Source organism: Vicugna pacos, chromosome 12 (assembly GCF_048564905.1).
Source record: "Vicugna pacos chromosome 12, VicPac4, whole genome shotgun sequence".
Classification (NCBI taxonomy): Eukaryota; Metazoa; Chordata; class Mammalia; order Artiodactyla; family Camelidae; genus Vicugna; species Vicugna pacos.
Window position 1 is genome coordinate 13,043,421 of NC_132998.1, and position 14,997 is coordinate 13,058,417.

Consider the following 14,997-nt stretch of genomic DNA (forward strand, 5'->3'; position numbering starts at 1 on the left):
TTGACATTGAAAATAGAAACACGGCTTTTATTGACAAGGTAGGGCCACAACGGGTAGCTCCACAAAATACAAATAAAGACAGTCCCAAGATAAGAGTGCAAAATTGCAGCAGACAGGTTAATACTCTTCACCCTCATCCTCTCCCTCAGCACTATCCGCTCCAACCTCCTCATAATCCTTCTCAAGGGCAGCCATGTCCTCACGGGCCTCAGAAAACTCTCCTTCCTCCATGCCCTCACCCACATACCAGTGAACAAAGGCACGCTTGGCATACATCAGGTCAAACTTGTGGTCCAGGCGAGCCCAGGCCTCAGCAATGGCTGTCGTGTTGCTCAGCATGCACACAGCTCGCTGTACTTTGGCCAGGTCTCCACCAGGTACCACCGTGGGAGGCTGGTAATTAATGCCAACTTTGAAGCCAGTGGGGCACCAGTCCACAAACTGGATGGTACGCTTGGTCTTGATGGTGGCAATGGCAGCATTGACATCTTTGGGGACCACGTCACCACGGTACAACAGGCAGCAAGCCATGTATTTACCATGGCGAGGGTCGCATTTCACCATCTGGTTGGCTGGCTCAAAGCAAGCATTGGTGATCTCTGCTACAGTAAGCTGTTCATGGTAGGCTTTCTCAGCAGAGATGACAGGGGCATATGTGGCCAGAGGGAAGTGGATGCGAGGATAGGGCACCAGGTTGGTCTGGAACTCTGTCAGATCGACATTCAGGGCTCCATCAAACCTCAGGGAAGCAGTGATGGAGGACACAATCTGGCTAATGAGGCGGTTAAGATTAGTGTAGGTTGGGCGCTCAATATCGAGGTTTCTACGACAGATGTCATAGATGGCCTCGTTGTCTACCATGAAGGCACAATCAGAGTGCTCCAGGGTGGTGTGGGTGGTGAGGATGGAGTTGTAGGGCTCAACTACAGCTGTGGAAACCTGGGGGGCTGGGTAAATGGAGAACTCCAGCTTAGACTTCTTGCCATAATCGACAGAGAGACGTTCCATCAGCAGGGAGGTAAACCCAGAACCAGTTCCCCCACCGAAGCTGTGGAAAACCAAGAAGCCCTGAAGACCTGTGCACTGGTCAGCCTGAAAAAGAAAAGAGTTTTAATTTTAGCCTTGGTGAAAGCTGCAGTGACTTCTTTGAATCCATTATTACATTGATTGAGATCTTAAAAAAACTTCTGGACAATATTTGCTAAGAAAGCAGTTGTAAAGAGCTTCTAAGTGCTAAATGATTCAGAGAAATTTTTTGCAGTCAACTCTTGGGGCTGGAGGGAGGGGGTCCATCGAAAGGCTATTTAAAAATGAACTATGCTCAGGGGAAGGGTATAGCTCAGTGGTAGAGCACGTGCTTAGCATGCACAAGGTCCTGGGTTCAATCCCCAGTGCCTCCATTAAAAAATAGTAATAAATAAATAAGCCTAATTACCTCCCCACAAAAAAAAAAAAAAAAAAAACTAGTTTTCATTTCCCAGGCGGAGGAATCACGAGGTCTTGAATGGATGCAAGGCCCAAGTTTTGGTGACTGGAGAGCAACCTCTGGTCTCCTTGCTGTGACCACAGAACAAAGGCAAGTGCTTATCAGTTGGAGAGCTACCAAGGGCAGGCCTGGGACCACCAGGCCTATACAATGAGTCTATTACAAACATGTTGGCAGCTGCTTTCTGAGCTGGATTACAACAGAACAGCCAAATTCCAATGCCCTGGTGCTGGAGTAAGGCTGGATCTAGATCTGGCTCTACCAGTTCCTTGTTGTGTGACTTTGACCAAATTCATTTCTCAGTCTCAGTTTTCTCATTTACTAAATGTGGAGAATCATCATCTACCTCAGGTTGTTGAGAATTAAATGAGTATCCAGAACAGTGCTTGGCACAGTTAGCACTAGTTACCAGAAAGCCTATTCATTCTGGGAAAGGTGATTTACGGTCACAATTCATGAGGCATCAAGTTACTGGGGCTTTCCACTACAAACTGAGCTATTTTGGCAACAAACTGCTATCCTACCTTTCAAAGTATCCTGTTGGCAATCTTCACTTCTCAAGGTGCTCAGAGATTTGTGGACGTTCTCTATTGAGCCCTAGTTCACTTCTCCTGTGGGTCCATACTCTGAACAAGATCAGTGTAAGGGGCAGACCCTAGTCTACCAATTTCATTCATTAAGCTTCATGTGGACACAGGAGTAACACCAAGGACAAATGCAATTATTTTTCAGTAGTTAATGAACTTCACTCCAGAACCCTCATTGGCCTTTACTAGGTTTATTTGTCCCTAAAGGCAGGTCTTGATTTCCAAGTCAGTGCCTGTAGCTGACGCTTGATTTACAAATATAGGAACCATTAGCCCAGTTTTGTTGGGAAGACTATGATAAACATCTGAAAAAGTATGAAGCCATGAATGATGTAAGGCCAGTCTTTTTAGAATAGACCAACTGTTGCTGGGCTTAGCATAATGTGATTTTCCTGACAAGCCATTCTACCCAGGCCTTCATTCTTGATTTTTGGTTAATTACTTACAAGCTGCCCACATGCCTAAAGAGCAGAGTCATCTGATTGCCAGACTGTAAATTAAAATGATTCAAACAGAACACTTAACCTTACCGATGTGAATACAGTTGCTTAAGACTTTTCTGCCACAGGGCCAGTCCACACTGCCCCAAGTTCTAGAATAAAAGTAAGGATACTGCTCTTTTGTCATTATATCTTAATATCTTCAAAGTTCCAATATTTGATTCTGTAAAAAGGGAGATCCTTTGACTCCACATTCATTGTTGTTGGAAGTTTCCAAAGTCAGCTACTTCTAGTCAGTGTTACATTGGCTTTTTTACTATGAACTTTCTGAAATAACATAAGGCATCAGTCCAGATTTTTATGAGTTTGATCAGTCAGTTAGATGTCAGAGTCAGCCACCTACTCGTCAGTGTGACTAAGATGACTAAAAAGGGATGCCTCAGCTTGAAGCAGGGAAGCTGACTGATTAATATGAATAAGGATATTTAATCATCTTACATGTCAGCAAAACTGTTAAGGCTTCCTGGTACTCACCTTGACTTCAGGTAAACTGCCCTCACCAAATGAGCTATTGCCCAAATCTGCCTTGTAAGACATAGAAGTAGGCAAAAGAGCACTTACCCTTGCCCCAAATAGTTGTCCCATAACCCGGCACTGTCTGGTTTATAAATCCAATTATTCAGAGAGCAGTCTAAAGCTCAGTTTAGTGTGCAAAGAATGATTCTTGTAGTTTGGTCTTAAAACTGTAAGAGAAAATTCTTATTCCACTTTAAACAAAGTACTGTGTTTACCAGTTTCCGAATTCGGTCCAAGACGAGGTCAATGATCTCCTTGCCAATGGTGTAGTGACCACGGGCATAGTTATTGGCAGCATCTTCTTTGCCTGTGATGAGCTGCTCAGGGTGGAAGAGCTGGCGGTAGGTGCCAGTGCGAACTTCATCTGGAAATGACAAAGCAGCCACTCATCTCTAACAACCTGCACAAGTCTGCTCAACCCCGGGGCATCAGTGAAGCACCCAGGACACCTCTTGCGCCAGACCCTGGGATCTCACTTGGGTTACTGAGGTCAACTCACCAATGACTGTAGGTTCCAGGTCTACGAACACTGCCCTGGGCACATGCTTGCCAGAGCCTGTCTCACTGAAGAAGGTGTTGAAGGAGTCGTCTCCTCCCCCAATGGTCTTGTCACTTGGCATCTGGCCATCGGGCTGGATGCCATGTTCCAGGCAGTAGAGCTCCCAGCAGGCATTGCCGATCTGGACACCAGCCTGGCCAACATGGATGGAGATGCACTCACGCTGGTGGGAAGAAGAAAGGAAATGTCAGAATATGACACATCAGATGGGACACTTAAGAATGATTCACAAATAAATGACTATTAACCTTCAGGACAGATCACCACCTTCCTGGAGACCACTCCTACCCAGGGATTATTTCACAAGCAAATCTAATGCAGAGAAAATGCTTTGGAAAAAATCAAAGGTATGTTAATGAACTACTAGGCAAGACCAGAGACTAGATCCCCACTTTGTAGCCACATTAGATATTCAAGGTCAGGTTCCTACCTTGAGAATGACATAAACTGCTCTATAGCAATAGATTTTCCCTAACTCCTGGGAAATATGCCTGCTGATTCCTCAAAGGTATGCAAAATCCCTCCTTCTAGCTCTGATTCATTCTGTGTGATTGTGTAACTAGAGCTCATTCCCTCTTTAATCCCATTCTTTGAAGATAGGAGCTTCTACCTCTCCCTTTAAAACCAGCTCAAACCAGCAAATTACAGCCATATGACTCACGAAGAAAACACCAGATAAGCAGCAGTTAGCTGTATTTTAAAAACTGTGGTCAGAAGCAGCCTTTTAGCCCTGTGGAAGAATTTAATCTTAAGGGAAAAACATTTTCCTTCACTATCAACACATCTTGGGGGAAGAGCTGGGATGGAGACACATGGTAATAAAACCTAGAAGTGTCACCAAGACTTTACTAATAGTTTAAGACATTAGCTGTTTCCTAGTAAAATGCACATTTACCTCTGGAAATGTGGGGAAAAAAGTCTATGATTTCAAAAATTTAACAATATTAGGAAAATATTTTCCTTTATTTGCTGAACAAGGTCATTTGTTAAGTTACTAAACTCTCTACTGCTTAGTAAAATGAGGCAGTGAAAATAGAATCTATATCCATAGACTTAGAAGAAAAACAAAAAAGGAGTTTTATTGTATTTCATCACAAATCAGATTAGCTACTTTGGAGACTAGCAGAGGACTTTCAAAGGTTGACACCAAATACCTTCCATTACATTTTCCTCAAATAAGAGGGTTTCAAGTTTTTAAAAGCTGCTAATAGGAAACCAGTTAAAGAAAATTCAGTAACAACTAAGGTCTCAAAGGGCCTGGTTTCATAACCCAAGATAAAACCCCCAATCACTCACAACCTTTGACTTACGGTCCCCTCCTTCTCACCTACATTCCCCATAAAACAGCTATGGTCTGCTGACCTCATCAGCAAGCTATTACCTGCATCTACTTGCCCAGCTCTAGGGCTGTGGGAGAAAGGGGAATTTTTTGTTCTAATGAACCCATGACTATTTACCACTGCTTCATGTTTAACTGGACTTTGGACATTCCACAGCCCTAGAGAGCAGAGGAGAAACAGAGACCTGTCTACGACAGCCCCAGGGCCCAAGAAGATACCCAGGGCCCAAGAAGATAAAGTATCTGAGAAGATCCTCTCATTCTAATGAAGCACTTCTTGTACTGAAGCTTTTGGAGTTCAAAAACTTTCATTATGCAACAGCATAAACTGCACTCTCATTTAGACTGTGGCCACTGCTTGCCTTCCACTCTCCCCTGGCCACCCCGGAGATGAACTGAAACCAGAGTGATGCAGTCACTTAGTTTAGCCTTAACAGGATAAGCAGCCCTTGTCTCAGGTTAAAAACTATCCATCTAACCAGTGTTTGCCTGAATAGGTCTGCTGCTACTGCTGCTCTCCTGCCCTTTAAACAGTCGCATTTCTTTCTGAATCACACTTTTACCAGTATCTTTTTGGTTTTGCTTGATGAAAAGCACTCAAGCAAGTTGTTACAGTTAGACATATTTTTGTTAACTGTGGCAGTCCCTGAAGAGGATAGCTATTCACTGTATTCCTTTAAAAAAAAAAGATTTTGAAACATTTGAAACACAAATACTTATTTAAAAGCATGGCCTAGTTTAGGTAGACCTCCAACAGACGTTCCCCAAAATACTGGTTTCCAATACCTCTGGAAGATACAAAGAAAATACTCAAGCTGTGTATAATTTCATGTTTCTTTAAAACTAAGAAAGAATACATTGTCAGTACTAGTTTATTCTATGATTTTATAAGAAAATATACTTTTATGCACTTGTCTTTCTAAAACCTGGCTGAAGTAGGAAGCTTCAGCTATAAAACCACACTAAATTAACCCTAGAAATGCAGGATTAAACAACGTGACAGTAATTCTTTTCAAAGGAGGAGCCTGCCTACATCCTTCAGCTGGATAGGTGCAACTGGAAGCGCTCCCCCGAGCCCGGCCACAGGTGAGGCTTGGTGCGAACGGAAGCTCTCCCTAGAGCCCAGCCACAGGTGAGAATGGAGCAATTGGAAGCTCTCTCCAGAGTCCGGCCACAGATGACTCAGCAGCGAGTCACAGGGCGCTGGAGAAGGGGGACGCCAGGAAATATTTGCACCTTCCGTGCGGGAGCACACAGGATGCTAGGAGTCCGGTGCGTAAAAAATGGGAAAGTGAACTCATGTGGGGAAATGGGAGGAAGTTTTACTTTTCACAAGTCCTTAGGGTCCAGTGTGAAGGCTCCCTGTGCTTCCCTGGGTGGCAGCGGACCATGGGGTGATGGGTACCCTCTCTCTAAGATAAGGTGGGCTTCCCAATTCCACCGAGGGGCAGTGCCCGGGCCGCGTCTTCGAGGCGGAAGAGCAGTCTGCCAGTTGAACTCGGCTCTCCCAATCTGGCCACCAGAAGCTAATTTGCCTGGAGGCGTCTGGGACGTGACCCCACGTGCACTGGGGTCCCGACCCTCTTCGGACTCCTTACACTCCCCGCTCCCCACGCCACTGCCTGGGGACCTATACTCACCATGACTGAGATTCGTAGAGGTCCGCGGGGTTGGAGGAGGCGAAGGGGTGGTTACAAGGATCTCCCACTGACAGACTACCAAGGAGTCCGGGGGAGAAGTAAGGAGAGGCCCAGCAGCCCCCAGGGATCTTATATACCCCTTCCTGGCCACGTGTCAGGTGGGCGGGCACCGGACCCCGCCCCGGCCTCTGCGGCCCCGCCTCCGAGCCCCGCAGGCTCTGGCTGGGCGCCCGGTCGGACCCCGCCTACGGAGAGAGGAGGGGCTCGCGGCGCTGATTGGTGGGTTCAAAAGTTCAAACCAAACTCTTAGGAAGAAGTCAGAAGAACCAGGAAGGGGAGGAGACACCCTGGGGCCTGTGAATGGGCCAGTCGGGTGGGGAAGAGGATGGATGCGTCGACTCGCAAGGGAAGGAAGGCAAAGCGTCTGCAAGTCCTCAGTGGGTGCGGGGGTGGGGGGCGTCAGGTGGGCAAGACCTAAGCGAGGAAAGGCGCCAGGTAAAGGGAGCCACGGCCCGAGCCCGAGGAGCGTGGCTCCTCCTGCTGCCCGCCCCGCCCCCTGGCCCCGGACCCGGGACCCTCGAGGGGCAGTCCTTGTGGCCTCCAGCCAGTCGGCGCCGCGCAGCTCCCTACCCAGCCCGGCCTGTGCGGCCTGGCCGCTGCTCTAGCAGCAGAGGGACTTCCAAGTGAAAAGGTCTGGTTTGCCATTACAGGTCTTAATTACCGCGAATCGGCCTGAAGCCCTTATTCTTACTTGTTGCTTTACTTAACTCGTTTTTTCACCTCCTTTTAAACGAACATTATGGTTCCTAACAACAGTCTTCTTCCAGTTGGTGCAAAAGTAGTTTTTTCCAGTTCATTATAACAGTTTCCATTTTTTTATTGCGTACTATGAGGAGTTGTTTCTTTTTCAGGCAGTATTAATCACATTTTTTCCATTCGATAAGTCCTGTAAGTTACACCCATTTTACAGATGAGGAAAATAGGGCTGAGGAACTAAACTAGTGAAAGGTCACACAACTGGAGTGGTGGAGCTGCCCTTAAGCCTTGGCTACCTCCTACTGCCTCATCCCAAATATACCACTCTAGTTATGGAACCCAAGTCCCTGTGCCCGAGGCATCCTGAGGCCAAACAAACTGGAACATGGGCGTTCCAGGCAGAGAAAGAGAAAAGGCCAAGAACCAGCAGCTTGTTCTCAAAAGACCCCAACTATCCCATTGCTTTCAGTCAAGGGTGTTTAAAGACTTTGAGGCAAAAGTGTCATAGGATGCTTGATCAGTTCCTGTACTTCCTTCTGATTGGTTAGTAGTGAGGGTGATGGTTCCAGAATCTCAACCTTCTGGTTCCATCCAACCAGTTTGGGGTCTATGTTCTTGTGGTCAGCATGTAGTCTCCATCCTCCACCTGTTAGGGGTCTTAGTTTCTGTATAACAACTCAAAGGTATGCATCACATTGTTATCTATATTTTTTCTGGAGGAACTAGGTGTCCTGTGACTCTATTGTCCTAATCATTAATTTGTCCAGCCTGCCCTTTGGAACTCAGGGAAGGCCTAGGAGACTAAAGCCCTTTTTTCTTTTTTCTACAAGTAACAAACGGGACACAGAGAAGCTTTTGTACCTGGAAGGGCCGTGCAGAGTCCTGCTCAGATTCACTCTAACCATCTCTGCAACAGCTTATTCCTCAGAAGCATCATTTCATTTTTTTTTCCTCTGCAGCTTCATCATGTTATCCTAGTTCTTAAATTCCTTATCCATCTCTGAGTGATAGAGTTTGTGGAAATACTCAGAGAACAAAACTGACTGAATAAAAGAATATAAGTTACAGGGCTTTTTCCTGAAGTAGGAAAAGGCAAAATGAGTTTTAGATATAGAATAGGCAGAACTCAAGATTCACTCCAATTCATACACACAAAGTGGATGCTATGGAAATATGTGCAGAGATTTCTTTTCAAATTACAGTACATTGTTCCTTCATTCATCAAATGCTTATTGAGCACCTAATGTGTGGCAGGATATTCTGAAATTTGGAATAACTAGCATCTTAGTCTGTTACTATTTTAGTCTTAGTAGCACTTCCCAATTTTTTAATTCATTCCACAAATATATATTTAGCACAGTTTCTAGGTGCTCGGAAATAAGTATGTGGACAAAACTGACAGATCTCTGCCTCGTGGAGTGAATGTTCTAGAGGGAGATAGGGAAGAAAGACAAACAATGAACATAGTAAGTAAACTACATAATTTGTTAGAAGGTGAAGAGTGCTATAGCAAAATAGCAAAGTAAAGTGGAATGTTGGAGCCACTGATGCCCTTCAAAGTCCAACAACCCCCATTTCTGGGCTCTCAGATGTCTGCCTGTGATCCCGCCACAGACAAAGTACATTCTTTACTGGGCATGTTTCCCCTAACAAACTAATAGCCCTAGGTAATGTTCAGGCTGGCTTGTTTTAGCTCACCTTATCAGAGTAAAACCCCACCACCCTTCATAGACCCTAAACCTCTTACCTCACCTACAGCCAATCAGAGACTGTGCACAAGTCGATTGGGCACCTTGTGACCCGACCTTATAAAACACCCCAATAACTGGTCCTTGGTGCTCACACATGCCCCCCTTGCCTGTGTAGCCCGCTGTTGTCTATGGCAGCGTAACTATTAAACTTTTCCCTTGTTCTTGGCCCTGGCGCTCACACAGACACCTCTCGTCTGTGTGGCCCACTGCTGTCTATGACAGTGTATCCTAATAAACTCCTTTTCAATTCTTAACTCAATCTCCGGTAAATTCTTTTACCAACCTGTGTGTCACTGGCTCACCCACCACCCCACTGTGCACACAACATGGAATGAGAGTGCTGGGAGGGGAGAATGTGGGGGGAAAATTGTAATATAAACAAGAGGGTCAAGGTTAGCCTTAATGATAAAGCGAGATTTGAACAAAGACGTGAAGGTCCTAAGGGGCGAGCCAAAGTGGCTACCAGGGAGAGCGTTAGTCCCGTAACAGGGAGCAACTGGAGCAAAAGCCCCCAGGCTAGAGTGAGCCTTTAGTGTTCCTGGAAAAACAGGGAGGCCAGCTTGACTGGAGAAGATGTATAGTAGGAGGTGAGGGTTGGAGAAAATGGGATCCAGGTCTTGTAGATTCTTGTAAGCCAGTGCAAAGTCCTGTGGTTTTTACCCTGACATGGGGAGCCATTGTAGGGTTCAAAACAGCAATGATGGGGGAAGGATATAGCTCAGTGGTAGAGCAAGTGCTTAGCAAGCACAAGATACTGGATTCAATCTCCTGAACCTCCAGCAAATAAATAAACCTAATTACCTCCCTCCTCAAAAACAAAAGCAAAAACAAACAAACAAAATGCAGCATCAACATGACCTGACTACCTTTTTTCAAAGATTCCTCTGGTGTTGTGTTGAGAATTGATTATAGGAGGGAACAGATAGAAGCAGGATGATAACTCACTGCAATAATCCTTTTGAGAGATGGTGGAGACCAGGGTGGTACAAAGAAAGTAGCAAAAAGTAGTTAGAGGTGGCTACGTTCTGAAGGTAGGGCCAAAATGATTCCCTAAAGGCTCACATATGAGGGAAAGAGAAGCCAAGGATTACACCAGGATTTTTAGCCCAAATGAGTAAGAGATGGATTTGCCATCAACAATAGCAAAAGGTTGACAAGGGAGCAGACTTGGAGGGGGATGATACCAGGGGTTTGTCTTTGGTCACATTAAGTCCATATGTTGATGTCCCTATGGAGGTGGAGATGCCCAGGACACAGCCAGATATGAGAGTCTGCATCTCAAGCGAGAGAGATCTGGGGAGAGAGATACATCTAAATGCCCTCCTAAAGTCATGGCATTGGGTGAGATCACTAAGGAAATGAATATAGAAATAGGAGAGAAGACAAAGGATTGAGCTCTGGAAGAGGAGGCAGAACCCGCAAAGGACACTGCGAAGCAAGAGCCAGTGAGTTAGGAGGAAATCTGAGTGTGAGGTCCTGGAAACTAAGGAAGGAGTGATCAGCGGTGTCAAATTCTGCCAATAGGCCAAGCAAGAAGAGAACTCAAAAATGACCACTGGATTTAGCCACATAGAAGTCACTGGTAACATTGATGGGAATAGTTCAATGTGGTGATTTAAAAATAATAAGCATTTTCTTTTTAGAGTATGTTTTCATATGATTCATTAACAAAATACCTTTAGTTTTCTTCCTCTCACTCCCTACTTCCTCATATTCAAGCGGATTGCCCCTGAGGAACCACACTATGTTTAAGGGCTTTGTCTTGATTACCTCGGTTTGGATTCTGGCTTTTTGTTTTGTTTTGTTTTCTGGCTGTGGGTCCTTGAGCAAATTTGTTTCTCTCTCTAAATCTCTCCCCTTGTAAAATGGGGATAATATATAACTATAGGTGGATACACTGTTGTAAGGACTAAATGAGATACATAATGTATAGTACATACACATTGTATAAGCACTAAGTGGTACTAAGGTCTTGGTGGCAGTAGACAAAATTAGGGATGAAGATGCATCCCATTGCATTTCAAAATCATTTTAAGCATTGAGATCCATATTTAAGTTTGCTGCCCCTGCTGGATTTTTTTGAGGGGGAAATTTTTTTTCCTGGGTGGACAGTTAAAAATAAACCTGTATGCAAATAGGTCTTTATGGGTCTAAAAACTACCAAGTGAGGAGAGGCTTACTTTCTAGTTGAAACTGATCTTACTTTCTAGTTGAAATTTTTCAGAATTCGCCACAAACATGTTGAGTTGAGTCTCCTCTACTCCTCTCATTCCTGCCCTGGGATGTGAACCTACAACCTCCTGCCTGCCAGCCCTGCTCTCTACCCCTGACCTATAGCCTCACTCTAGCTGTCTGAGTTCCCCCACACTCACCTTTATCTCCTGTACTGAGGGACTGTGCTGACTCCCTGGTTCCTCACGCTGGGTTGTAGCCTAGAAACTGTAGCAAAAGAACCATTCTTCCATGCCAGGGCTCTGCCACTTTTGGCCATGTAACTTTGGACAGGCATGTCTCCTTCTTGGACCCCAGGTTTCAAGTGTACAGGATCATCTCTAAGGGGTCTTCCAGCCCTAATATTCTGTAATACCGTGACTTCAGACTTCTGCCGTACATGTGAGCTGTACAAAAATGAGCAAAGTTTGAACACATGCTTCATTCGGTCAGGGTCTTCTAAGAATCACCAGTGCATTAGTTAAATATTTACACATGGGGCTTTTGTTGGAGTCTTACAATGCTTTAGGGAAAGAAGTGTTGCATATCCATTCTGGCTCAGGTGAGCTTGGGCTTTAAATCACTGCATGTAGCATATCCACAACATTAGTAAAGAGAAAATTATTCAGTTACAGCCAAACCTTAAGTTTTTTTCAGACTAACACCTGTTTTCTATGCTAGGATATCAGTAATACTGAAGAATTTATTTGTGTCCAGTTACAAGTTACAAGTAACCACAGCATAGGGGTATGTTGTGCTCATATAGCTGTTTAGAACAAAGTATTTTCTCTTCCAATAGTGCCTTGGAGGAGTTTTCAAAAATAAGTTTTTAACAAGGGTATTTATTTGGAACTGTGGGAAATAAGGTCATGAGACTTGAAATAATTTACCCTTAACCATAAGAGGCAAGACCCAGAACAAATGCCTAAAATGACAGTTGCCTCTTTTACTTTTTGGCCCTAGATTAGCCTGGTACTGGTTCTAGTTTACAGAGGAAGTATCTACTAGAAAAGTCACTTGTTGAATTTGTTGTCTTAAGGCAAGGCTACTACTAATATAACAAGAAAAAAAGAGAATTTGTCTCATTTTCAAGACCTCCAAAGGACAGCTAGGACTCCTTACAGTTATGTTCAACTATCTTCTTTATGATAAACCTTTTTTAAATCTACGTATTTTGAGGCAGTTTGTCTTTCTTCTTTTTACCCCTTGTCAATACTGAAGAGCCGGATATTATCTTCTAGGTGATACGTTATTTTCTTTTACGGGAAAAATAATCCTTAGATCCTTTCACTTTTATTTATTGCTCTTTTTTCTGCAGATATTTACAACTTTTATAACTTTCTCACACATTCCTTCAAAGTTCTCCTGATTAGAGCAAGTGTTCTGAACTTCTCATTCATCAGGACACTTTATGTGAAATGCTCTCCATTCTGGGAGATTACCAGACAAGATTGGCTTTCATCTCTGAAATTTCACATTTTATTTATTTCCACTGAGACGTCACTTGGCTTGTTCTAATCTGCTTTATAGTTCCTAAAAATATAATCCTTCGGGATTGTTTCCCTACAGTGACCAAATAAAGCAACCGAGTAGGTTGTTTCCCCTGGATTCCCACTCTATATTCTATAGCCAAGCCTTCTTACCCTAAGCTCTTTTTAATCTTTCCTGTAATTAATATCCATTTCCTTGATTCCCCTCCCATTTAGGATAGACAGGTAAAATTCTCTTGCAGAAAATTTAAAAGAACTACTTATATTCTTCAGTTATCTACATTATTATTCCAGTAAGTTGACCATATCCTGGAGTCTGGAAATCTTTTCTATTTATAACAATGTTTATTTAATAATTTTATTTATTGATGTACCTAAAAAGCACCCAGGCAGCCCAAAGTGGAAGGCCCCTGAGGGCTTTCTTTCCTTGTGACTATAGTTTCTTGTCAGCAGCTGAGATGGTGGGAGGTTTACTTAAGAGACTGTGAATCTCAGGATAATCTTTCCCCTATCAGTTTTTTAGGTATCTCTCTACCTCCCCCCTCCCCTTGCTCCCAGGATACAGAGCCAACCATTTTCAAGTACACTATGTATTAGTTTTTTCCTGCCTAATTAGTACAACAATGCCTCAGTATGAAGGGAATATCACTGCACAAATTATGCACACAGTTAGGAAATTTAGAGGTGAAACAGTCTCGTGTTACTCAGGTAGTTCAATTTGGCTGAAAGCATTTGGCCTTTTCCAATGCCTGTCTGCTTCTTCCATTTGTCAGTGGGTTTCTCCCTAATCTGAACCCCTTGTGATTCTTTTGCACTAATCTCCCTACTCACTGGTGTGTTAGAGCCTGCTAGAGCCAATTGTTAGCTTTTCAGGAATTTTGTGAGCCAGTTGGACATCACATTGGCAGCTTGAAATCAGCAATGGAGGATGTATTTATACCAGGGAAATTGGTGAACCCTACAAATTAGGCTCTCACCTCCACTCTCAGCTGGCTGTTAAACATTTACCAGCACACCACGGCCCCTGCTTCCACCCTAGCCCAAGTCAGGCCATTTTGCTTAGTTCTTTAGTTCTGGCATAAAAAGGCTTTTTTTTTTTTTTTTTTTTTTTAAGTCTCAGAGCTTGATTCATTCCCTGGCTTCTGGATGAATCTTCTCTTCATGGCTAACCAAAGCCCAAAAGCCCAGTCTAGCTTCTCTTCCCAATTCAGGTTTTCAGGGCTAGGAGTTATCTCCTAGCCCCTCCAATCCTTTTCCAGCCCTTTTGTTTTGTGGATTATAAAAGCCGCCAACTCCTTTACTACTCCCCCCTGCCCCATACCCCAGCATCCTGCCTCTAGTACCAGTGTCACCACTCTGGGCTTTCATCCTCAGACTGAAGAGTTTACATGCTTTAACTTTTTCTGCCCTTCATAATAACCCTGTGGAGGTAGTGACTATTGTTGCCTCCATTCTACAGAAGAGGAAACTGAGGCTCGTGGGGCTAAGTAACTTTTCTAAAGGCACAGGCTGGCCCACACTGCCCTCAGTCCAGCCTTACTCTCTGGGACCCTCACCCTTTTCCTCAGGAGGTTGGTTTTAAGATCCTCAGTTACCAATCACTATCTTCTCTCCAAAAACTTTAATATGAAGCCACTTTTATATCTACAACTTCAATTACATGTTTATTTCCCCAAATCATCCAAATCTGGAATGATCCCCTTCAGTTACAAGACACAGTGAAGGAAACAGGCTGGTACAGAGTTCTCACAGGTGTGGCCGGACGCCTAGGGCTCTGTTCTTACAGCACTTCAATATTTTGATCCTCTAGTCTGTGTTCTTTTTTCCTTACCCTCCAGCATATTTTGTTCCAATACAGTCAGAAATATAAACCATTTAGAAACCCTGGAAGGTCTTTCCTTGTTTCTGATCGATCAAGAGTTCCTTATTCTAAATTACATACTTCTTTGTTTTGTTAAGCTGTGGTCCCTGCTGACCTTGTAAACAGGTTGTGCGGAACAGCCTGTTACCACAAAAATCAGCTTGCTTACCCTGTTTTCTTAGCAGCTCCGTTTATTTGTACTGAACCCAAGGGACAGGGCCTGGATCACATACTGTGGAAAAAAGAAAAAGAGAAGGAGGGAGTTCTTTATGTTCAAAACAAAGAAACAAATTTTACATTC

General features: G+C 44.0%; 1 protein-coding gene and 1 long non-coding RNA gene across 2 annotated transcripts in view; both read right to left on the minus strand.

The window, feature by feature from the left end:
• TUBA1C (tubulin alpha 1c) lies at positions 1–6,767 on the minus strand. The gene is made up of 4 exons (XM_031683033.1): positions 6,628–6,767; positions 3,589–3,811; positions 3,305–3,453; positions 1–1,092 (listed from the first exon to the last, which is right to left on the minus strand). The coding sequence occupies exons 1-4, from the start codon at positions 6,628–6,630 to the stop codon at positions 118–120; spliced, it is 1,350 nt and encodes a 449-aa protein (XP_031538893.1). The 5' UTR covers positions 6,631–6,767; the 3' UTR covers positions 1–117.
• A 4,745-nt stretch (positions 6,768–11,512) lies between these two features.
• The window catches only part of LOC140700131 (uncharacterized), an 83,184-nt gene continuing 79,699 nt past the window's right edge, over positions 11,513–14,997 (minus strand). The window contains exons 2-3 of the long non-coding RNA XR_012078372.1: positions 14,866–14,928; positions 11,513–11,752 (exon numbers count right to left, since the gene is read on the minus strand). This is a non-coding gene — a long non-coding RNA (uncharacterized lncRNA). The remainder of the gene's footprint in view (positions 11,753–14,865; positions 14,929–14,997) is intronic.

Excerpts from the sequence above, each read along its gene's own strand:
- TUBA1C (XM_031683033.1), bottom strand. Across the intron at positions 3,454-3,588 it reads CCTGGAACCTACAGTCATTG|ATGAAGTTCGCACTGGCACC; the intron begins GTGAGTTGACCT and ends TGTCATTTCCAG. Across the intron at positions 1,093-3,304 it reads TGGACCGAATTCGGAAACTG|GCTGACCAGTGCACAGGTCT; the intron begins GTAAACACAGTA and ends TTTCTTTTTCAG.